Raw genomic sequence first — 25,951 nt, forward strand, 5'->3', positions numbered from 1 at the left:
AGTATACATGTTGCCTGCCGCTGAGGGTGCCGGGCCCTGTCTGGCTCTTTGGAGGTAGGCATCATGACACTACTATGAGGATCTATGATGGATGAACCCCATTTAAGAAAAACCCAACAGCATTCTCTGTCGGGTCAGAGTTATTCCTTAGTTAGTGTTAGGAAAGATTTCTTTTAGGCAAATTTCCCTCCATATTCTATGAATCCCCAAACAATGTGCTTTGGTTTTTGAACCTGTCCTGACTTTTTACAGGGAAGTGAAGCCTACAGCTTCACTCAGCTGGCCTTTTTCTCGTTTTGTCATGGTGAAAATTGTTTTAAAAAAGCAGCGAAGCAGGCATATAAAAACCATTGACAGGCCCTATTGGAAGAGACATAAACTCGTATGGAGAATAAATTGATATGTTTCCACATACACAAATTTGAGTTTTAAGATACGGAACATAATGCACAAACACTGGCGAGTGTTTCACAAAAAGGGAAGCAAAGGTGAATGACCACTCTTCGCCTATCGCAAGAGTACCTCGATTGGAAACCTAGTGAGCAAGAGTAGGCTTGGAAATACGAAAGAAAATGGCAACACCTTACAAAGGGCTTGGACCCAATTAAAGGACACTTCCCATGAAATCTGAATACACCTCCTAAAAAGAAGGGCAGGGACCCACACTAGCGAACTAGGAGCCAACATCACGAGGGCATATTCAAAAGGACCAATAGGCTAATTTAACCTAGAATAGGAAGTATCTAGACAAACTATTGAGTGACTAGCTACAACCAGCCTAACCTACTCTTCCGCCCGGTGTACCGGTTCTGTATATGGTCCTGAAGGCCACACTAATCAGTAGTTGAATCCTATATTGTGTTAATAACCCAGCCAAGAAACACAGATGGAAGGCCATACATCAATAGAGAAACAACAAACAGGCCATCTCGCAGCCATCGGACCCCTCTAACATGGCCGTCATAATGAATAACACATTTCAGGTCACAATGTAGTGTCGCGCGGGGCATCCGATCATCCCCCATCAAAGATGGCTGTGCTGATAAAAGGTAAATATTTAGACGCCATGAAGAATGAACACAAGAGAGACAGACATTGCTTGTTAGACTCTTGTACAAGGGCCATAGCTACAAGTATTATTACTGGGTGTTCGGCTATGCGGGCGGGATCGTCTACCCGCACTAACATGGGCGTGAGAAAAAGCAGCCAAATTATACAGAATCTACAAGTATAGATTGACAGTTTGCGGTCGAAACTACAACAACAAACACAAAGGAACATGAGGAGAACAAACACGGAGTGTCTCTTATAGGAATGTACGCCGATAAGAGAAATAATAGTGTATGCCCGCAATTAATGGAAGGCAACCGTATTTACACATGTCCTCCGCCTTTAGATAGTACTAGCGGCAGAAGGACAAACAAAGAAAAAAAATGCCACACACAAGGAACATGTCAGACAATGGTGTAAACCAGTAAAAATCTGAACAGTTTCTACACCCTGTCATACCTTTGGAGGTACAGCCTGGGCTATAGATAGAGAATTTCGAAAATAGAGAGAAAACTTAAGAGTAGAGATTATGATACATATAATTAAATAATTTAATTTCTTAATTGTAGGTGGATAAACAGTGAGAGCCCCACAAGAGTCGTGGATGCCGAACCCGTCAGTGTTTGCCAGAGAACCCCCACATGTAATTACATGAGTGAGGGTAGGGTAGCGAAGTAAGTGAAAGCGTAGTTCTCTACCACTCCCAAAAAACACACTAGCATTCAGTGCTAATGAACAACCCATTTCTTATTTTTTTTGTAGTTGATGGGGAGGATCCTCCAATGAATACAAGTCATTATTACTTGTTTAGAAGGGCCAAAAAGAAAAGCTCCTGAAGAAAGGTCATCAAAAAGGGTTTTAGAACTGAAACATGTTGAGCATGAGAAGAGGGAAGATAATTACTTATCCAACTCTCCCCCCACCCCCAACGATATCTTGCTACCCAGATCCAAGCATGGTTAGATAATAAAGTCACTTGTATATGTCTTTTAAGGTGCTTTTTATGGTGTATGCATTGGCTGCTTTTAGGAATTGTGCAGAATGTATTAAAATCACATTAGAGGTATTGAAGATTGAGAATTAAGCTTCGGGGGAGTGTCTTGCACTCGAGGTCAGTCCTTTCAATGCAAAAATTGTTTCAAACAAACGTAGTACATGTCCAAATCATGTGAGATGTTTATTTTCCAAAAGAAGCAACAGCCGACACGTGTTTTGACCCCTGGTCGTTGTCAAGGCTGTGTATATCATGACATAGCAACATTAGTGACAATATACATAACAGTGAAATTATCTTTAGTTCATAGAATTAAACATGAAACCTTAAATCCATAAAAAAAAGGGTGAAATAAATCATACCATATTGTATCATGTACCAGGTCAGGATTTGATGGTGGGAGTCAGAACAGGATAGGATTTCAATACCAAATGATAGAAAGAAAATATTAAGTTGCAATGAGCAAATTGGCAAAAGTTGTTCTTCCATTATATTCAATACACATTAAATTATGATCTTAAAAAAGTTATTCTTGATAAATAAACACCAAGATTATGCAGGGTTTGTGAGGTGTTCCATCTATCAGTACCCGATATACCAAAATGTAACGAGAATTTAGAAATCTAAATAGTGTATCCTATATATACTGAAATAATTAGAATGAAACCTACTCACCCTGAAGTTAGATCCAATGTCTTTAACAACTATTGTTTATAATTATCTCATGAGACCAATGGGACATCAAACGGCTTTTCCGAAGAAATAATTGTTGGTAATTCTGCAGTGAATGAACATTTATATATCAATCTATGATAAACTATTTAATGACAAGGACTGTGTGTTAATACAAGCAATGATTGTCTTACCTTGTTAAGGAATAACGAATTTACAGGCAAAATGAATTTCAATGGGCCATTTCTGGCATACGTATCTTTATGTGGCCTGCAAAAATATATGAAGATTTCTTAATAATATGATATGGCCCTTAAAATTGAATCAATACCCATAGAAAAATTATATGATTTCTTTCCTAATGTGCGTGGGCACAATACTCCATTCAGCAAGAGTGATACTGTGTCCATTATGGTAGTGTCTTGTTGGTAAAAGTTGAATAAGTGAAAAATAACATTGAAAATGTGGCCCCATATATACATGAACTGTACTTTGTTCCCCCAAGTAGTCCCCTTGAGATAAACAAACCCATTGTAAATGATTAGCATCGCAAAATTCAGTACCTTCTAGTTGTGGGGATAAATCCCTGATCCTGATTTGTGAAGCAGTCCCTTTCGGTTGCTTCAGCAAGGCTTTTCAGCCGCGAATGCGGCTACCGCGCCACACTAAATGGCGCTCGTAACGTAATGACGTCACGCGTGTGCGTGACGTCATCAATGTAAACATGATGACGCGCAATGTCAGCGCACTATATCTGTTGTTGGCAACAAAGTATATATATTTCATTATTGGTGAAGGGTAAACATAATTCCCTTGTTGGTTTCCACTCCTAATGTAATAATAGATTAATTATATTGTAGGAGAAAAAAGGACTTGTTCACGTGTTCTGGGGTCAAACAATTACGTTGATGTTATGGAAAATTCCCCATGTATGTCTTACATCGGGTTACTGAAGAATGGCACCGCACAACCACCTACGAATGGTTTTATGACTAGCCTGTATATGGTTACAGAAACACGTGCATTTCATGGTCGCAATTCAAACCCACTTGGGTACCTCTTAAAAAGCAAATTAGTTTACACTCCTGTTGCCTCAATTTGAGCATAACATTGCTTCCTCTTTTGCCTAACTTAGCCTTGACCCCCTCTCGCTTACCTTCATTGGGTTTGGCTAACCGCTCATGATCTACCCCCTCCCCCCCACGGCCCCTGATCACTATAACAAATGTGGCCTCCTAAAATCTGTCCACCAGGCCAGATTCTAGAAATCCATCTTAACAGTCCATATTGGTGAGAATTATATAATACCCTTTACAGTTTGTGTTTCCTATAGTTGATTATCAAAAATAAATATAACAAAGTCTTCAGTGTGTGGCTCAAAGAAAAACACGAAAACTCCTCTATTTCGAGTCTGTGGGCAAGCGTCTTTGGCTTCACCTTTACTGCACTGGTGAGTTACCCCGCAGCCTGCTTGCAAAGCAGGAAGGGCTCAGACAACCCACACCCCCCCTCCGTGGCTGCCGAACCAAGTCCTCTCCAACTATGGGATAGGACATGAGAGACGTGCAAAGTGCCTGGTAACACAATGCACGATACAGAGGGCAACCGCGGCCTTCGCCCAGGCTACAGCGGGGTCTCCTGGACTGCTCCGAGGCTTCAGCCACCCCAGGGGAAACCAGGCAAACCTTTCCTTCACCAAAGTGACTGGGCACTTGACGACACAGGGGAGAAAATGTAAGGAGGAGCCACTTCCACCTGAATCGGCGGTCGAGCCAAAACTTAATTTCTGGCATTATCCGGCAAGAAAGGCAACAAGTTTAGGTCCAAAATAATCCCTGAGTAGTGTTTGTCTGCTAAAATAGGACCCAGGGGGGCCTAAACAGAGAACTGCCAGACAGGGCTCCGTTTCCAACTGCCAACAACCTGAACATTTCAACCCCAGAAAGCTCTAGAACATACATCTAAAAGTATTTTTGTGAACTCCAGTGACCACTGACATCACATCAAGGGAGATAAGATGGCTTCCCCATTATTTTCAATACGTATATTCCTTTGACAGTTTTGACAGTAGTCAACCTAACATGGTCACGCAGAAGCACATCCGGGGCAGTCCGAAGAGTAACATTATTCAGTGGGAAATACCTGCAGGCAAGTGTTTTTCTTAAATGTAAACATCTTCTGTTAGTCATTGTACAAGCCTGCTGGCGATAGCATCTTCTGTATGTACTCCAGCTGACTTGTTGAATAATATTTTAAAAAATATCAAATTCTATCCTAGTTGTATTTGCATCTTAAATAAAATGGGCCCCTTAATTTCATAAGCAGAATATTGCAAATCTTTAAGCAGACATTTCTTACAATTATTAAAAACGTTCCTAGTTGCTGTCACGGGGTTGTTCTAAAGACTGATTACACATGAAATCTGAAGTTAACATGTTTTTTCCCACTAAAAGCATTTTATACTCAGATTATACTGAATCACAATTTTATTTTCATGATGTGTTCATAATTAGTAAATCTATTTGTCTTTTATTTGGCATTATTTATACTAATAAATGTGTAAATGCATGTGTTTACCATCAGGAGCCAGAGCCTGAGCCTGAAACGGAAGCAGTAAGTTCAAGCCAGGAAATTCCCACACTTCCTCCTCCTGTCGAAAAAGTGTCCATTTCAACACAGACCAAGAAGATAAGTGCTTCTTCTCCTAGAATGCTGCATCGAAGTACCCAGACAGCTAATGATGGAGTGTGTCCAAATATGTGCCATGACAAATACACCAAAATATTTAATGAGTTCAAGGAACGCATGAAATCTGATCACAAGAGGGATACTGAAAGACTTGTAAGGGAAGCCTTGGAGAAGGTACTGTAAGAATTTTGTATTGTAAGAATTTTGCACTGATTATCTGTGTTATCTTGGTATGGTTTGCATTGTTTTGTTGATCTATTGCACATTTTGAAACAGCAGCCTTCCAACAACTGCACTCCTGTAATGTGGTGTTAATGAAATATTTCCGTTTTGAATGGATTGCATACCTTCACAGATTCCTCATCTTCGATATTATTTTCTGCCATTAGCAGATCTCGGAAATATTTGCTGCCAGCAGGGGGTGCTGTGTGCCTTGACCTCGAGGATCCTCAGTTCTTATAGCTTCGGGTCGGACGAAGAAGAGGAGCCACCATTCCAGAGATTTGCCTGGGTGGCCAAAAGAGGTATCTTTTCCAACCCAATCCTCCATTGCGGAGGAATGGGAGAACTTCTGCCCTGGTGCCGACGGCTCCGGTCTCGCTGGCGCAGGCAATGGCGGCTACGGCAATGCAGGGGCACACCGCATCTGTTGCAACTGACAGAGCGCCCTCAAGGGACCAACCCTGCATGCCCACACTAGCCTGGCCCAAAAGGAAGCTCTGATAAAAGCCCACAGCCCCCTCCTTCAGGCATCGCAGCTTCTGCGCCATGGACACAGCAGCTGCACAGTAATATGCTTCCCTCCCTATGGATGCTTTTATGTCCAAGATGTACGACATCTATGAAGATGAGGGTGACAAGATTCCTTTTGGGCTGGAATCTCTGTGCTCTAGGGAAGAGTGGTATTTCACAGATGAATTCTACGGGGAAGGGGAGAATGCGCTGGCACTGGCAGAGGACCTGCAAAGAGCCAATGGCCTCAACATCTCTTGGGAAATTGATTTCTTGCCAGCTCCCACCCTGTTGCAGCTCTCACCTCGGGAAAGCCCCAGGCCACGTTCCATCGCTTGATGGCAAAGGTGACCAGTACTTTGGGATGGTCTGCTCTATCCAGGTCCAGGGTGCAATATGAGCTCTTTGACATTGTGGACGAGGCACCCAAAAAGAGGACGATTCTGCCCTTCATTGTGGCGGTGAAAGGGCCTGTGCTGAAGGTGTCGGAGAAGTCCGCCTCTGTGCCAGCTCTGGACAGCAGTGGCCACCAATGCAGCCAAACACATTCCTGAAGGGAAATTGGGAGACATATTCCAGTTCATCTTCTCCGATGGCAGGGAGGTAGCCCGCCAAATGCTACAATCGGGTCTGGACACTGCGGTCTGGTAGGGTAGGCCCCTGGCCACCAGCACAATAGTCAGGCGCCACTCCTGGCTAAAGACATCAGGATTTTCAGCCATTGTCCAAACCAGATTGTTGGACATGCCATTCAATGTCAACAACTTTTTGGGAACCAAGGCTGAATCCATCCAGAAGGTCCGTAGAGCAACAGCCCTGGCGCAGCGTCATCCAGGGGCAGAGGTTTTTGTCCCTTCACCCCCTTTCCCCTCGAGAGGCCGTAGTCCATCTGCCCCGGGAAGAGGCAGACGCTTCCCGGGAGGAAGGGGAGGAGATGCATAGAGGGGTGACACAGCCGTAATCCTCTGTCCCTGCTGCCCCCCAAGGCACTGAAACTCAGTGACGTCTTTTATCATGCATTATCTGGTGGGGCGGCTACCCTTGTTAAGCACAGAATGGTCAGAGACCACGTCCGAGGCTTGGGCCTTGCAGGTCATCTGACAGATTTATTGTCTATTGTCTCCCGTTTCTCCAGAGACCCCCGGACCATGGTGCCCTGGCTACCCCCTTGTCTCCGTACCCCATCCTTCAGGAGGAGGTCTGTCGGCTTCTGGCGAAGAGCACGATCAAAGTGGTTCCATGCTCAGAACGAGGAAGGGGGTGGTACTCCACCTATTTTCTGCTGCCGAAGGACGATGTGGGCTTGCACTCCATTCTGGATCTGCGGCTGCTGAACTTGTTCTTATGCAAGGACAAGTACAAGATGGTAACTCTAGCCCAGAACTTGGAAGCCCTCAATCTGCAGTACTAGTTGTTTTCCCTGGATCTGCAGGACGCCTACTTCCATGTGCCAATCTAAAGCACATGAGTACCTAAGGTTCATAGTGGGCTAACAGCATTACCAGTTCATGGTCCTACTGTTCGGTCTTTCATCAGCGCCCAGGGTTTTCACCAAGCTGCTAGCAATGGTAGCGGCTCACCTCACGAGAGAAGGCATCCATGTCTTTCCCTACCTGGATGACTGGCCCGGACGAGCTTGCTCCCCAGATCAAGGGTCGGAGCAGCTACCCCGCACATGCACTCTATTTCAGTTTGGGCTTTTCCCTAATTTCAAAAAGTACCACGTTCTGCTGTCCAGTCTCTCTGATTCATCAGGGCAGTCTTGGACACTCACCTGGGCTGGGCTTTCCCACCTGAGGATCGAGTGGCGAACAGCTTTTGGATGGTCAATGTCCTACAGTCACATCAACAAGTCCGTGCCTCAGCGTTCCGGCGCCGTCTTGGTCCTCCTGTATACTTTAAAAAAAATGTATTTTATTTTATTTCAAGAACCACAACAAAACTCAGACTTATTTGTAAACCATATACATAGCCAAATACGTCCGGAGCCTGTCTGCATCCTCCCGCCCCCTCCCAACCCCCCTCCAACATCTTTCTCTCCGCCCAGCCTTTCTGTTGCTTACTCTTATAAGGTACATTGAGCGTTATAAACTTCTGCAATCCTCCTTCATGTATGGACCACCACCCCCTGTTCCTCTATTGTATGTCTCGAGGCCACCGGGCCTTGTACCTTATACTTCCATGAGTTAAAATCATTGCTTTGCTTCCCCTGACCTCTACGGGTTACTTCCTGCCACACTGCAGTTTCCGCCATAGTCCATTTCTCGAGGTCTCTCCACCACTTGTTTATGTCCGGGCCGTCATGCCTTTTCCGCCCCATCGCTATCCTGCGTTTTGCCAGAATGTACACCATATCCTTCAGTTTAGGAACATGTCTCGCCTGCTTAAGCGCGCAAACAGGCCAATCATGCATGCTTTAGGAGACCTCATGGCCAACCCCATCCCTGCCTTGGTCATGACCTGGGCTATGTCTTCACAATACTCCTGTATCTTATTACAGGCCCAGAACATGTGTACCAAATGTGTATCAAATCAGCGTTAATCTCTCCACATTTTTGACACTTCTGTTCAGTGGCTTTTTCAAATGTGGCTTTTTCAAATGTGTCTATTTTCCTTGGGGTTAAATACGCTCTGTGAATTGTATACAATTGGATTAGCTGAATCTTTGCGTTCCTAGACACTTTCTTAATCAACACCCTGCCCCACGCCACATCCGTGAATTCCTCTTGACCGTCTGCCTCCCAACAGAGCCTAGTTTGTTCCAGCATTTCTACATCGCAGGACATCAGTAGCTCATCTATCCTTGACAGGGCTTGTCCCCCCTCTGAAATATCATATAGGGTTTTGTTTTGTTATGTTATGTTAGCTGTATTTATTGAGCGCACCGTCGCCGAAGGCATAATGGCGCTAGAGAAATGAGGAGTGTTTCCGAGTTATAGTTACTAGAAAAGCAAGGTCTTCAATTTCCGACGGAAGGCAAGATGGTCGATAGTCTCCCGCAGGGATAGGAGCAGGTTGTTCCACGCTTTGGCAGCTGCAACAGAGAAAGCACGTCCTCCTTTACGAGCTAATCTAAAACGGGGCACTGCCGCCCGAAGAGCGGCTTGTGATCGAAGAGAGCGGGTGGACATGTAGCAGATGAACTTGGCTTGCAGAAATTCTTCTCCTATGCCATAGAACGCTCAGTGCACTATGCACATAGACTTAATCAAAATCCTGTGAGCGATGGGGAGCCAATGCAGTTGCCTCAGCAAAGGAGTCATATGGGCTCTGGAAGGGGGCGGATGATAGATCTTGCTGCAGCATTCTGAAGCAACTGCAGGCGTCTGGTCAAATAATCGGGTTGAGCCAGATGGAGTGAATTGCTGTAGTCCAGTACACTGAGGACCAAGGCAGCAGCCGCCGGAGCTCGATTTGCTGTAGGAATGAAAGGGAGGACCTTCCGGAGGACACAAAGTTTAAAGTGACTGCTTTTACAGACGGCATTGACATGTTCATCCATGGTCAGCCTGGTGGAAATCTGCACCCCAAGGTTCCTGACTGACAAAATAGGCGTGGGCCCAAAGAAGTGGGCAAAAAGTCAGCTGTCCAAAACAGTTGAGGAGCTGGAGTACCTACAACCAGGACCTCGGTTTACTACAGTTCAATTTTAACCAGTTAAATGTCATCCACTTTCCCAATTCCTCAAGAAATGTTCTTAGCCAGCTAGCCGTTTCAGATTTTGTCAGGTCCAAACGGACCAAAATCAAAATCTGGGTATCGTCAGCCTAGGGATAGAAACAAAACCCATGCGATTCAATGAGAAGCAGGAGATATCTTATGTAAATGTTAAACAAGATAGGAGACCGTGCTGATCCCTGATGGACTCCACAGGAAAGGGTGACAGGGGCCGAACGAAAGATTGGTAGAGAAACAGATTGAGAACGGTCAGCCAGAAAGGCTATGAACCAGTCAAGGACTTGGCCAGAGATACCGGCTTCAGAGAGCCGGGAGATAAGAAGAGAATGGTCGACAATGTCGAAAGCAGCTGACAAATCTAACAGCAGGACTGCTCTGACACCGCCCTGGTCTACAAGGCACATCAGGTCGTCCATCACAGAATTTAAGACAGATTTGGTGCCTCTACCAGGCCGAAAGCCAGATTGAAATGGGTCGAGAAACTGGGAGGATTCCAGAAACGTAGATAAGAGAGGGGATTCCAGTGCTTCCAGGACTTTAATCAAGAATGGCAGGAGTTAAATGGGGCGGTAGTTAGCCAGCACTTCAGGATCCAAGCAAGGCTTATTAAGTAGGGGAATAACTAGGGCATGGTTGAGTGAGCAAGGGATGACTCCCGTAGCCTATGAAATATTAACTGCTGAGGTGATATAATAAATTAGGTCAGCAGACACCTCCTATAGGAGAGCCAAGAATATGGCGTCTGCAGGAGATGCAGATTTCAGTTTCTGAATGGCTGACAGAACATCCGAATTGGAGAAAAGGGGAAAAGTAGACCAAGACCCTGTAACAGGAGGGGGTTTAATAGAGACTGTGTCGTCAGTTGCCGACACAGCCTCGGTTTTTATATTGTCCCGAATAGTAGCAATCTTTGTCAGAAAGAAAGTAGAAAGGGAGTCACATATCTCCTGAGACAGAGGGATTGCATCATGTCCTAACTTAGGCATAGAGAGTGATTGAACTAGATCAAATAGGGCTTTAGGTTTATTAATAGCCCTTTCCACCGTTTGACCAAAATAGATTCTTTTAGCATTCACCACCTCCATGTGGTAGGCAGCGAGAGTGCTCTGAAAAAGGGTTTTAAGATTAGAAGAGTAGCAGAGGCGCCACTTTCTTTCTGCCTGCCTGCAGCGTAGTTTGCTTTCTCTAGGTACCTGTGCGAACCATGGTTCTAGAGGGCGACTCCGTTGTTTGCACACTTTGTAAGGGACCAATGCGTACGCAGTAGTTGTAAAGGCGGCCTTCAATGAGGTCAGGGAACAACTTGCCACAGTGCGGCTGTGTGGTTGTAAAGAGCTAATCAGCTCAGGCTTGGACACATCATATAGGGTTTCCAGCTTGTCATCCTCCTGCAATCGGCCATTTCCGATTCACTATGGAAGTGAGAGAAGCATATATCGTATGTTGTCCCCCATGTATGCCCGTCTCCAGTGACAATGTTTAGAAGTCCTTCAGTTTGCCCTTCTGTAGCAATCGCCCACTGTCACGACCCCCCTCAGTTCCCAATATTTCCGTTCATTTAGTCTAACCTGGGAATCCTCTTCTTTCAGTATAACTAGTGGGATCTGCGGCGAGTAGGGTGTGTCATTCTGTACAAACTGAATCCCCCTCCGCCATATCGCCTTCCCCAGTGTCAACAACACTGGGGTTGCCGGGGCCCACCACGCCCTATCCTTATCACCTCCTTTAAAAAGAATGGGGTGCAGGCTGACTGCAGCATGTGGGATCTGCGGCGAGTAGGGTGGGTCATTCTGTACAAACTGAATCCCCCTCCGCCATATCGCCTTCCCCAGTGTCAACAACACTGGGGTTACCGGGGCCCACCACGCCCTATCCTTATCACCTCCTTTAAAAAGAATGGGGTGCAGGCTGACTGCAGCATGTGCGTTTCTTGGATCGGCACATCCGCCAGCCAACTTGTGACAGACTGTAGTTGACACGCCAGAAAATATGCCTCAAAATTGGGTACCCTTATGCCTCCTTGTTCATATGGTTTTTGCAATTCTGCTAGCTCTACATCATGTATTGTGGCACAGGAACCTTTGACTTATAATATCTAGTTTCCGGAAGAACCCCTTGGGTATGTTGTACAGAATGTTAGTAAAAAAGTGCAAGAACCTCGGAAGTACTATCATCTTCAGCAATGCCGCCCTACCCATCACTGAGAGTGGTAGTTTGCCCCAAAACATCATAGAGTTCTCAATTTTGTCCACCGCTCTCTCCATGTTCCGCACATGTTCTGCCTTGGGGTCATGCCATATGTCCACTCCCAGATATCTAAATGAGTCCACTTCCCACGCAATCGGTAATACCAGCAATTCTTCCACTGTTTTCCCTTTATACCCCGCCAAGGGGAACAAACTTGAGTTTTGGGCATTAATCGTGATTCCCAATATCTCGGCGTATCTTCCCAACACATCTAGAATATTTTCTAAATTGTCTTCCGGATGTGTAAATATAACAACATATCATCTAAGTAAAATGAAATCATGTTATCCTTACTTCCCAATGCAATGCCTGCCTCCCGGTATTCTACCCTGTGATATGCTGCCACGGCTCCAAGGCCAATATAAACAGCATGGGCGACCACGGGCAGCCCTGTCTCATTCCTTTCACTAGTTGCTATTGGCCGAGATATGAGTGCCTGTTTTAAACCTCACCACTGGTTTGCTATATAATAGCTGCACCCATCTTGCATAGGCCGGATCCCTTCCCGAATTTGCGCAGGTCATCAAGCAGCCATGGCCATCTGACCGAGTCAATTGCCTTGACTGCGTCCAACGAGGCCACCACATATGGCTCAGAGCTGTGCTGGGTGCCATCTATAATGTGATGCAGTCTCCTCAAGTTACATGCAATGTTCCTACCCGGGACATATCCTGACTGGTCTGTGTGTAATTAGCTTGCCTATCAATGGCTTAAGCCTGTTGGCTAGCAGGGCTGTGAGTATCTTAGCAGGGCTTTGAGTATCTTTCCATCCTCGTTCAGCAACAATAGGGTTCTATATGAGCCACATTCCTTGGGGGACTTGTTTGTCTTCAATAATGGAACAATGACTGAGTCCCGCAACAACCCCGTCAACTCCCCTCCTTCTAGGGCTTCCGTCAGCATTGCCAGCAGTGGGGCCACCACTTCCGCTTCAAATTCCTTGTAGAATTCGCTGGGATGTTCATCCGTCCCAGGTGCCTTACCCGTCAGTAACCCTCTAATGGTTGCCACCAGCTCTTTAGTTATGGGGGCTTCTAGCTGGCTAGCTGCCTCTGTATCTAGTCGCGGAAGGGTTATATCTCCCAGAGCAGTTTCTATGTCTGAGGCCTGTTTAGCCACTGCCTGCATGTAGAACACCTTGTAGTACTCCCGGAATTGCTGATTAATGCCTTCCTGCATCCTATGGACCACCCCATCCTCCCCTGTGATTTCACTTATTTCCCGTTTCTGCTAATTTTTACATAGCCAAACTAACAGTCGTCCTGGCTTGTCTCCTTCTCTGTGTTGTCTCTCTACATATTTCTTATAGCTCAGCTTGCCTAGCCTTTCCCAATGCACCAAGCATTCTTGCTGCAATCGGGTGACCTCTCTGTTCAGTGTCCGCTTTTTCTAACCCGTCTAGCTTAATTTTCGTCTTCCTTATATCCCTCTCTATAGTCGCCTGCATTCCACCTGCCCCGGCTATCGCAGTCCCTCTTATCACCACTCTAAAGGCCTCCCACAAAATACCTGCTGACTCCACCCTAGCCGTATTGATTTGGAAGTAATCTATCACTCCCTCCCTCAATTGCTCTCGGAACTCTGGATCCTTCAGAGATTCACTCCGCAGCCTCCAGGTCGGTATACATGCCATAGGTGGCAAGCGACACCATGCATCCACCAGTAGGGCATTGTCAGATAATACCTGTGCGTTGTAATCAGCCGTATTAAATTTACCCATCGTCTCTGCCCCAGTAAAAACATAATCTAATCTAGTGTATAAATCTGAGGGGGCCGTATAATGTGAATAACCTCTTGCCTTTGGGTGTAAGGACCGCCATATATCTGTCAGGCTAAACGTTTATAAGAGCATGGTTAGGGCCTTAGCCACCAGGCTAGGCCGTTTCGATTTACCATCGGACCTGTCCCATTCTGGACATAGCATACAATTAAAGTCCCCTCCGGCACACTACCGTGCCATCTCTATGTGTGCCAATATGTGGCTATAATGTTTGAAAATAATTTTCTGTGTCACAATTTGGTGCATGGGTATTGATTATACTTATTTTTCTTTGTTCCAGACGCCCCTGCACTACCACCAACCTCCCCTCCCTGTCTCTCGAGGTCTTTAACACCTCAAATGGCACTGTTGGCACAATCCTTATCAGAAGCCCTCTTGCATATGCAGAGTACAATGAACCCAGGGTTGTCCCTCTCCATTTTCCAGCTAAGAGCTGTAGTTTCTCTGCTGTAAGATGCGTTTCCTGCAACAGTGCTATATCTATTTTCTGCTGTCTCAGATAAGTCATTATCCTGTGGCACTTAATGTAATTATTTAAGCCTCAGACGTTCCAAAAGGCTACTTTAAGTTCCCCGGTCATGAATTGGCATCCCCTCCCGTCTGAACAGCGCAATGTACTCCATCCGCAACACCGCCATAGGCTAACTCCCCAGTGTTAGGAAAGATTTCATATTTGAATGTTACTTTCCCTCCATGTGTAAACCCCCAAACTTTTTGCTGCTGTTTTACACCCTGATCTAACCTTTGCCAGAGAAGTGCAGCCCTCAGCCGCACTCCTCTGGGCTTTCGCTCACTTTTTATGGGGAAACTGACATGCCCTTAAAACAGTCAGTACTGGGAGACTTCGTTTCCCTTAGTCCTTTCCTCATGTTGCAGCTTTTGTGCAAAATGCAACAAGAGTGCAATGTAACTTACTTTACCGCACCCTTGGATCTCTAGTCATTCCAAAGGCCCTAGAAACTCTCGCTGGACTTTTTATGAACTGTGCAGATGTGTCACTGACAGGACTGGTTGCAGCTATCGTTTTTCTTATGTTTTGAACCCTTTCCTGCCATGTTATCCGCGCTTACCGCGTTTGGCATGCATAGGTGGTCTGGCTCCAAAATGGCCATGCCACGAGGTTCTTTGTCCTGTCCTTTGGCCATCTTGCCCCTTCACCTTCCCCAGGTCGAGCCGACCCGCGTCAGTCCTCATTTGTTCATGCACTTTCCCGCGAAACCCAAAGCTTTCGCGGGCTTCTGCATGCCTTGTGTGTGTGCCTCCAGGATGTGGACTGGGATGTCTGTTCCCAATACACATCCTGGGTGCCAGAGAGTCTGGAGTGTCCTGAATGCCTGGGACCACTGTGGTCTGTGATTGGTCCACGTATGGAGTGAGTGTCTGTGAGCAGATCTCCAATTGGATTCTCTCTGTTTTGGCACAAAGGGAACTTTGGACAAGAGGAGGCCGAAAGCACCACTACCATGTCGATCTCCTGAGTTCACACGAACAAAGGATAAGGAGCCAAGTATCCTGCAACAAGAAGCCGAGTCGAGGAACCGATGGTGACCCGCTGGAAGGTTTGGCACCCTGAGCCCGCTGTCGTCCTGCAAGACCCCTGTGCATCTGATCGTCTTAGAAGGTCTGCGAAGGCGCTTCGACCCATTGGAATAGTGGGACCAACTATTCTCGGTACCTTCATCAAACCCTGCAAGTAAGCTTCTTCGGAAGTGTCCCTGGGCCAACCCGTGGGCTGACCAGCTTACGCAGGACGTTTGCTCTGTCATCGCTGAGATTTCGAGGAAGCCCTCGAAACTTGGTATACTGCTTGATCTGTGCCCACGGCACCCTCACACCGAATTTCGTACACTTGGCCTTCCCAGGTCTGAAGTGAGACGAGTGTGCCCGTACCGGAGTAAACGTGGTTACCGTGTTGCCCTGCTGTGGCAACGACCTGTGCAAGTTTGCTGCACTTGTGACCCTCTTGACCCTGAAGCCTGCTACCGCGGAAACTACACATTGTCGAGACGTCCTGATTGTCGCATTCGAACCTGCCAGCAAAGTGGACTGAACTGGCGAAGTCTGGGTCTGCCTGCGTCGGGGACCGGTGAGTAGTCCATACCCCAACCGGTGGCCCCTAGCGCAGGAGCCATTTCTTTTCTACCGCTGTTGCGAAATAGCAACTTTATCCCGCACTGTCAACCTGCCTCTGCCCGCAAGTGGAGGTCCTTCTTGAATAGTGGGGACTTGTTCTTCATCGACCGCATCCACCTTCCTGAGCTGCTAGTGACCCTTGTAGAGACCCTATTTTGTCCAGTGGCACAAGCGTGTGCATGTACTATTGACCATAAGGCTCCTCTCTTCGTAGGGCTTGGACTGCCTCTTAGTTAGGTGTATTCTTGACGTTGAACTAGGTCTAAAGATGAATTGCACTGCCTGTTTTCCTCCCCATCTAGGTGGTCTACATATTCCATGCTTCTTAATCCGTTAGACCCCTCTGGTCTTGTATATATATCGTGTTGATTGTGATGTGTTGGTTTACTTCAGTATTATTGGGACTCTTTGCTGTGGTCTATGTTACAAAGGCCTTGTAATAAATGTGTCTATATTTTTAATATAACACCTGTCTGGAGTAATTTGTAAGTGTCCTTGCTTTGTGTGCTCCTTGAGGTCTTTCAGTCACCCTCACCCATCTTGAGACTTAGTCTTGACCGCCTGCCATAGCTACCCTGATTGGTCTGGCTTGTCCAGAGGTTATCCTGGTCCAAGAAACTAGGTTGGCCTTCTGAACCTCTGCCCCTCCAGGTCAGAGTTCAGAAATCCATTTTAACACCTGTAAACAAACCCAACTCCCTATTCCCCCCCCCCCTCAACAATTGCCCAACTTCATCTTCCGCGCTCAGGCATACCTGCTTTTCACCTTTACTCCAGTCGTCTATACTGGTTCCGTGTGCGTCAGGCGAATAGATATATAAGTATCCTAAACAACTAACCCTACAGATAAAGAACACTCCCACCTAGTCCCTACCAAGTGAGTACTCCTTCAGTTACTCCTCTTATCCACACGTGTTCTGCCTAATACATCACTAACATCTACTCCCAGTGCGCCCAGTCCCCAGTGCCTGCCAATTGCCCGCTCTGCTTCCGTTGTGAGTCAGCCCCTGCCCTCCTCTCTGGACCTGCGGTCTTCTTCCTCAGTCGTCATATTCTCCTTGTCCAGCCACTTCTTGGCCTCTTACCGGGTGTCAAAGAAAATCGATCTTCCACCATGTATTTGAGGTTTGACACGCGCAGCCTTCTTTTCACCACCATGAAGTTCATCATCTGCCTTTGTACCTGTATGGTATAATCCGGATATGCCGTGACGTTGGCCGATGCTCGCTGTATTATGCCTCCTTTCTGTAAATGTTCCAATATCCTTTCCCCCGTCTCTGTAATTTAGGATCCGGGTGATGATGGGTGGTGGTGGGGCTCCTGGTGGTGGTTTCCTCATCAGGGACTTGTGCGCCCTTTCCACTGTGAAACCCTAGGTAAGGTTACCGGGGCCAATTTCGTGCTCTAACATCGTTTCTATGGATTCCGTTGGGTTTGCTCCCTCCTCGCCCTCCGGATGTCCGCTGATTGACGTTATTACGCCTGGCTCTCCCTTCCGCATCTTCCACTCTCCCCTCCAGGTTATTTACTTGTTGTTGCAGTACCGATACATTCCGTGCGGTGTCTTGAAGGCCCGTCGTGTGGCTAGCCACCTCCTTCTCCAACACTCCAGTGCGCTTCACAAGTGCCCATACATCCTGCCTCAGAAGGTTCACATCCGCACTGATTGTATCCATCTTGAATTCCAGCGCTCTCTTTAGTGCTGCAATTGCATGTAGTACCTGTTGGTCTCCTTTCGTTGGGGCCTGCTCGCCCAATGGAGATGCATCTGCCACAGAGGCAGTTCTTGTTGTGGTTGCCACTTGGGTGAAATTATCCAGCGTGGGCTGCTTTGCCTTCTGTGCTTTCAACATCTTGGCGCAGTTCTAACTAGATGGCTTCACTGCACCTTCTCCTTCCCACTCTGCACCGCCTCCCGGCGTATGCTCTAGTGTCAACAGCGGCTATCTTTGTGAAAACAGCAGGTGTCCACAACCTTTGTGGAACACTCCCGTCCCTTGCACACCCCGTAGTTGAAAAAACAACCAAATTCTCTTGCGTAATTTCAAAATAAAACTTTATAAAGGGATGATCTTGTCATCCGTGAGTTCTATACCCCAGTTAGGGTTAATTTAGAAAAACAATAATTCAACATTCAATTTGTATCAATTCATAACCAACATATATAACATAAAGTAAACTGTTTTTTACAGTACATGGTACAAATGGTAACTATTTTTTATAGTCCAGACAACCAAAACCTTCCATTTACAATTCATGTGGCTTATACTAGACAGTGTGTACTTGATTTTAACTCATAGTCCAACATTCACAGTAATATGTGATGTGTTAAATGCTTCTTAGCAGACAGAGCCAAAGTCTTCAAAGTACAGTATGCTTTACGTGTTTCGGGGCGAATAGAACCCCTTCTTCAGAAGATGTCTACTAGACTTGTTTTTTCTTCAGTTTATCTGTATCAACAGTAAAAAGTATATTGTTGTATTAATCATCATGATATATAGTAATACCTGTCTGTCATGACTGGATATTTCCTTATATATAATCACCTGTTAGTGTCTTAGTATACTCTCAATTTGAAATTCAAGTTCCATCCTGATTAGTATGTTCTTGTCCCAACCTTAATGAGAAGTATGGGTATTAGATATAAACTACCACGTTTGTATTCTCAAACATGTCAATTGGAAAAAGGGTGTTAGTAATTACCTGATCTGCAGGTCATAGTCAGGATTTTGAATGATCTCCCACTTTATTTAAGCTCTGTAATTCTGTAGTGGGTCTTAACAGCACAATCAGAAGTATCAGGGGCCCTGTAGACGGAAAGAGGTTCCTCAGAGGCTATTCTTACCGGTTAGAAAAAACGCTATAGAACAGCATTCCTCAGCGGCTATCTTGTCAGCTGGTAATTCCACTGCAGCATCAACTCAGTGTCCCTGGGACTCTCTGCCAGATGTGGACAATGTGCTGCAGTTGCAAGGACTTGTTGTGGCTGCCCTCTCATTGGTTCACCCGTGCAGCGCTTCTTTGTGCTTCAATACACCTGACATACTCATGTAAGGGCGGATCACCACTCCTCAGACTCTGTCTGCCCTCCATGTCGATGTTTCTGCTTTATTGCGCCCCCCGCCATGACCAGTTTAGAAAACATGCCTTTCAGTTTTAATCGTCATCAAGATGGACAAAACAGTGGTCATGTATTTCATCAACATGGAAGGCTGTATGGGGGCACTCCCCCTATGTAGAGAGGTGATGCAGCTCTGGTTGTGGGTGTTCCAGAACATAATCACTGTATCAGATATTCATCTAGCCAGGGGGGAAGAGCACAACGGTGGATGCCCTGAGCTCGGTCTCCCACGGAGGGGAGCTGTGCAAGGAAGTCCTTCTGGAAATCTTTGCCCCCAGTTGGACTTGTTCGCATCCAGTGTGAACAGCAAATGCAAACATTTCTGGTCACAAGAATTTCCTCCGCAGGGGGCACTGAGGGATGCATTTGTAATGAATTGGTATTTCCAACTTCTGTATGCATTCCCACCGATTTCTGTCATCAGCCAAGTGATTAGGAGGTTGAAGGGGTATGTGGCAACCCCGATCGCCCTGGATTGGGCCAGGACGACGTAGTACCCAGACCTTCTGGACATGGTCATCTGTCCTCTGTGGATTCTTCTGGAAAGATCAGACCTCCTTTCGTAAGAGGGGGCCCTATTCCTTCACCCAAGCTTAGATACGCTCAACCTGCATGCCTGGCTTCTGAAAGACTGAGGTACAGGGATTTCAATCTTTCCAGTAGACGTAATGGAGGTGTTTCTTTCATCTAGGGGGCCAGTAACAAAGGCTCTGTTCCGCTGCCATTGGAGGACATTTTACAGCTGGTGCAGAATCAATTATGTAGAGGCTTTTTTGTGCAACATCTAAAAGGTGTCGTCTTTCCTTATACACCTTGTGAGACAAGGTCTCCATGTGACCACTGTCAAGGGCTATCTGGCATTGCAGTCCAATTTTAAGCGTACGCCCGAGCAGGGGGTGGGGTTTTACTTTACGATCCCCTAAGTGATACCATTTTTAAAAGGACTGAAAAACACCTTCCACCGACCCCCTTTGTGGCACTAGCGTGAGATTTGAATTTAGCTTCCACATATTTTATGGTTTCAACACTTTAGCCAATGCATTCATGCCCATCGATGCTCCTCACATGGAAGACGGCCTTCTTGTTAGCAATATCGTCGTTCGGCACATAGGGTAAGTGAATTGTAAGTCTTGTCCTGCAAACTACCATTTATGATATTTTCCAAAGTTAAGGTGACCCTCCAGGTATGCTTTGTTTTTGCCCAAAGTAGTGTCTCAGTTTCACTTATTGCAATCAATTTTTTTACCCCCTACTCATTCTTCTAAAGAGGAGCGAAACCTGCATAGACTCGACCCAAGAAGGGCCTTGAGTTTTTATATAGCTAGGACAAATCATTTCAGATTGGAAGACAAGATTAAAATGGCAATGGAGTGACAAAACAAACCATTTCCAGGTGGATTATACTCTGTGTCTCCGAGTGCTACTGTCTAGCAGGGAAGGATATCCTTGAAGTCTTCAGAGCACACTCAGCCAGGGGTGAAGCCGCTACTTCAGCCCACCAAAGAGGAGTACCTGTAAAAAACACTTGTCATGCCACAGCGTGGGCTTGCGAAACACTATTGCCTGGATACGCTGTCAGTTCCGGAATCCTGTTTTTGCATAGCCTTCCGTCAACATATCATTACGTGACTGTTGCAGAGTTCGCTCCTCCTGTTTTATTTTATTGCTGTGGGAGTCTGTCTGAGAGGGGGAATCTTTGGGAGTACACAATCCATAAGAAGAAGAAATTACTTGCCTATGGTAGAGTTCTTTCTTATGGCTGTACCTCCCACAGATTCCTTCTCGCCCTCCCAACCTACACCACAATAAAGAAGCTCCCTCCCAATGTCTTCCCCTTTTAACGCTTAAGTCATCTCTCTCTATTCATAATCTCCAACGCAGCTTTGCACGGGGGAAAAAAATAACTGAGGTCACGAGGCGTTATGCGTGCTATTTATATCGACGTCCCGTCCAGGCCCGAAGCTATCAACACTGGGGATCCTTCACGCTGAGATGCACAGTGCCCCCTGCTGGGTGAAAAGGTTTCCAAGGACTGCCACTGGCAGGAAAGAATATCAAAGATGAGGAATCTGTGGGTGAAATATCCATCAGAAAGAACATCAGCAGAGGGAAATAATTTGTTCTTTGGAACTTGTGTTGGTTATGATCTTGATGTATGTGCATCATGATGGGCGCTCAAATGTTCCAACAATGGGTTGCAGTAAATCATTTTATTTCAAAATGCATCAAATTCTTTAAAATTCATCATAGAACAACATTAAAAATGCATATAACATCAGAATAAGTTCATTTAAAACCATTAGGCTAAAAGTATACATCTAGAAACAATTGAATTTCCATATAATCGGAAAAAGATTAAAAATAATATTCAAGAGGATGTGAAATGGCAACCTTGCCATCTATGCAGTCGGAATAGAAAATCTTTTTTTTTTTTTAAATGTTTTTGATTACAAACAAAATCACTTTTGTGACCGCTATAGGAGCAGTAAAATAACATAAATGTTCACAAATGCAATTTAGACGGTGTAGTATCTTATATATCACTGTAGTGTTTCCTTCAGGATGACACATTGGTTTGCACTGAGGCCTATGTAACATCATCCAAGTTTGACAATAACAAATGGAACACGAGAATGCAGAGGCAGCCATTTACTATCTGATGATTCATTATGTTAAAATATTTTCTTCTTTACAATGATCAACTTGTGCAGGGGGTGTATGTACTGGTATGTCAACGAGCAAAGTACCACATTGAAAACCACGAATACTGTTGCAGCATAGCCAATTGCATGTGAAGAGTTCATTAGTTGATATGATATGGCATTTATAACGCGCCTATACACAAGTGTTTCAAGGCGCGATGAGGTAAGGGAGGGGGACCAGAGGGAAAACCGACAACGATCCTACTAAGCCAGGTGTCATGCAGATCGCGCAGGTGCATGGGAAGGGGAAGGAGGAAAGTGCGGAGGGGGTGGGGGGAGGGGACAGTGCAGTACATGGCATAATAAGATAAATAACAAGGTAAATGTACAGCCAGGAGGTGGCAAGTGCAAGGGTAAGTGCAGACAACAGGTGTCAAGTGCTGGTAATGACACTGTAAGGATACAGAAAACCGTCCTCAAGTGCGGGGGTTGCCAGGAGGGCAGTGCAGGAGTGCGACTGGTGGGGGAGGGTGCCTGGGCCCGAGATCAGAGGGTAGCCAGGTAACCAGTGCAGTTTCAGTATCAGCCAGGAAGTCAGCAGGGGAAAGGAGGAGAAAAAGCAGAATCAAAGAGAAAGGTTTTGAGGTGCTTCCGGAACCAGAGATGATTCTCCTCAAGTTTCAGGAAGGCTGTTCCAGAGAGAGTCCCCAGCCGAAGAAAGAGATCTACCACCAACTTGTTGCTTGACGAAGCGTCTGACCCAGAGGGAGTTGGAGGTGGATGAGCGAAGAGCTTGTGAAGGAAGACATTTAGGAAGAGAGAGTTTAAGGTATTGAGGCCCCAGGCCACAGAAGGTCTTATGGACAATGCAGAGGGTTTTGAACTTAATCCTTGCAGCCACTGGGAGCCAATGCAGAGATTTCAGTCCTGGAGAGATCCGATGCCTGGGCTTGAGGCCAAGGACAAGTCTCGCAGTCGTGTTCTGAATGAGTTGCAGAGGGCGGAGAGTAGAAGCAGGCAGATTTAGAAAGAGGCTATTGCAATAGTCCAGCCTAGAGAGAACTAGAGCTCTGGAGACAGTGAGCTTCTGGGGGAAGGAGAGGAAAGGAAGAATACCTCTGAGGAGATGCAGCTGGTAGTGAGACTTCTTAGAGATGTGAGGAGAGAAGAAGAGAGTGGAGTCCAAGATGACCCCAAGGTTTATGGCCTCACAGGTAGGAGCAGGGAGAGGGCCAAGAAAGGCCAGCCAGAGAGTGACAGGAAAGGATGGAACGGGTGTGCCGATGAGGAGAATCTCAGTCTTACTGGCATTAAGGCAGAGATCATTAGCGGCACACCCATCCACCAAATACATTAGCTCTGCTCTCCTATCTAAATGTGTAGCAGCAAAAGCAATGAATGCAATATCTTTTAAACACTTGTCCATAGATGGTGTTTGGCCTTTAAACAAGGTCACTCAGATTCTGCTTTTATCCAGTAATAGACCTAACTTCTCCAGCATGGGGTCTGGCATGGATTCACATGCTCATGAATATTCCCCGTCATCAGACTGGGAATCCTCAGTAAAAGAAAAAACAGTTTCACTTTCACTTAAAAACTGTATTTCTCCTCTAAACCAATCACTGTCCTCTGGGTCATACTGCCCCCATCCAATGACAGTCCTCTCCCTAAGACCTTCCTCTGGCAGCAATCTTCAGATTTTTACCGCAAGCTTCAATGTTGGGAGTCCTTGAGTTTGCTCTCCAAGCTATTTGTATTTTTGTTTTGTGTTTTTGACAGAAAAAGTTCGATTTTTGTTTCAAAGAAGCCTGTGTGCTCTTTGCCTCATCTGCCGACAGCGGGGACCTGTTGTCTGTGAAGTTCCGCTCCCCTCAAGGCCGAAGAACATCGAAGATTATAGAAGGCCCTTGGGCCTACTTTGTGCCCTCCCACTAAGACAGAGAAGAAGGAGGTGAAAGTCCCTGTTCAGGCCCTGCACCAAATGCGGGCTACAGAATGTGTTTTTGGAGGACAAGCACCTGCAATGCCTCTACTGCCTGCACTCGGACTACAAGAAGGTGGTGTGCTAGATATGCCTCAGTTTCTCTAAGAAGACGACGCAGGACAGGCATAGTAGACTGGTGGCGTGGCTTAACGCCAAGGCCCCTGACCCAGGTTCCAAGCAGGGTCATGCCTCACCCAGGACCCGCCAGTCTGAGGAGCAGTCTTCTAAGTACTTTGAAGGCACCTCATCCGTCGGGGCCAAGGTAAGTCCAAGAGCCACAATTCCGAATCTACCCGGTTCGCTGCAGAAGCGGGTCCCAAGAAGAGGAAGTCATCTACCCCGGCTAAACTACAGGAGAAATCTGACAAGCAGCAGACAGAGGAGAAGAAGGCCGAACAGCCCAAGCAGGCTCAACCGGCCCAGGCCAAAACCATGTTGGCGACTGCGTCAATGACTGCTACTGCCACGACAACTAAGGGCGCTAATCCTGCGAGGGTAGCCCCACGGCTCTGAAGGTGTTCCTACCGCCAAGGTGCAACACTGCTGCAGTGACTTTGGCAAAGTCTGCAGGCACGCCAGAGCAGGGGAATCCGGCTCAGGTCCTGGTTAAAGACCCTCAGTGGGGAAAAAAAGGGGTGCAAGGAGGCCCTGAAACAGCCCCCCCAGGCTGTCGCCCAAACCATGGGGTTCTCATCGACGGACGATGAAGGCCAGGAATCCTTAGACAAGGTCCACGAGGACGTTGAAGAGGATGACGGCAGCTCAGGGCCTAGTTTTCCTGTTCTGCCTTCTCAGCCAAGCAATGTTTCCTTGGATGTTCTGTCGACTCTACACACCTTGATGTCAGGGATCCAGATGTGGATGCCTCGGGGACCTGGGGGACCACAGGTCCCTGAACAGCCTCCATCAAAGAAGAAAAAGCATCACCCGCCGCCCCAGTTTCTTCCTCTGCCACCACGTCAGGTCTCTTCTCCCCCAGCAGACCCAGACACAGGTATGGGGACGGATACGGCCATGACGATGGATGATGACAAGGATATTGTTGCAGCGGACAGCGAATCTCTCCGTTTGGATGCTCCTCATAGGGTGTCCCCACCGGATGAGGTGGGATTATTCCACTCCATGATCTCTAGAGACTCTGCGCTATCCAAGCTAGTGCCTGAGGAAACCAAGAAGGAGGGCTTCTTGTACCAGAGGTGTGAGGAGAGCGGAAGAAGAGCATGGTGGCGCCTCTTCTGGCTGACTTTTGGGAAGAGGGCATGGCCCTCATGAAAAACACTTGCTCGGCACCAGCTAAACGGGATAGGCTGGAGAAGAAATATCGGACCCAAGTGCCTGAGGTCGCAGCCATCGCCGGATTTGGTGGTATAGGTGGCTGCAAGGAAATGGTCTGTCAACCCGTCCTCATCGTGTTTGGTCCCTCCCGACAGCGAGGGGAAAAGGATGGACGTAATGGGAAAGAAGGTGATTTACACTGCAGCGTCCACTATCAAGGCGGCCAATGCACTGGCGATCCTAGCCAGGTACGACGGGAAGTTGTGGTACATCCTGGGGCCTATTCTGGAGTTCCTCCTCAACGATAAGAAGATGAAGGCAATCACTCTCTTCCAGGAAGGGGAAGTGGCGTCTGTTCACTCTGGACGTCGCCAACACAAGGTTCCAACAAATGGGAACGCTATCTTCCTTCGTCACAAATGTTGGATGAAAGCAACACATTTCTGTCAGGAGGCCCTAGCAAATGTGCTAGACATGCCCTTTGACAGAGAGAACGTGTTTTGAAAAGTTGTTGACGAGTCTCTCCAGGCCATCAAAGCGAATACGGAGACGGCCTGTTCCCTAGGCACTCTCCAGCAGTGCCGCTCTTCTTTTCGTCACTCCAGGGAAAAGTAGAGCCATGTCTTCTAAAGGTTTCTCAGCATTGTACTGACAGCCTTCCAGATCCACAACCCAGGAAGCCTACAGGGGCCGTTCCCAGGCCTACTGGAGCAGAGGACAGTGTTGCCGTTGCCCGCAGGGCAGAACGCCAGCGCCAAAGCAAGCCTGAACCGGCTAGGATGTCAGGGCTCCAAATGTGCACCCCCGGTGGGAGGCCGGACGACGAGGTTCGTCAACGAATGGAGAAAGATCACCACTGATAGATGGGTGCTGGACGCTCTCGCCCAAGGACATACCCTGGAGTTTCAACACAGGTGTCCACGGATCCCTCCAGTTACCCATCAGGAGCAGCACA

The 25,951-nt window shown here is 46.8% G+C and overlaps 1 protein-coding gene across 2 annotated transcripts in view; it reads left to right on the plus strand.

The window, feature by feature from the left end:
• ZMYND11 (zinc finger MYND-type containing 11) overlaps positions 1-25,951 on the plus strand; it is a 1,608,641-nt gene that overhangs the window by 1,412,642 nt on the left and 170,048 nt on the right. For both annotated transcript variants that reach the window (XM_069647993.1, XM_069647994.1), the window contains one exon: positions 5,300-5,578. In XM_069647993.1, the coding sequence (XP_069504094.1) occupies positions 5,300-5,578 (279 nt within the window). The remainder of the gene's footprint in view (positions 1-5,299; positions 5,579-25,951) is intronic.

The sequence above is a fragment of the Ambystoma mexicanum genome, chromosome 2q, assembly GCF_040938575.1.
Source record: "Ambystoma mexicanum isolate Mex_15411 chromosome 2q, UKY_AmexF1_1, whole genome shotgun sequence".
In the NCBI taxonomy this organism is placed as follows: Eukaryota; Metazoa; Chordata; class Amphibia; order Caudata; family Ambystomatidae; genus Ambystoma; species Ambystoma mexicanum.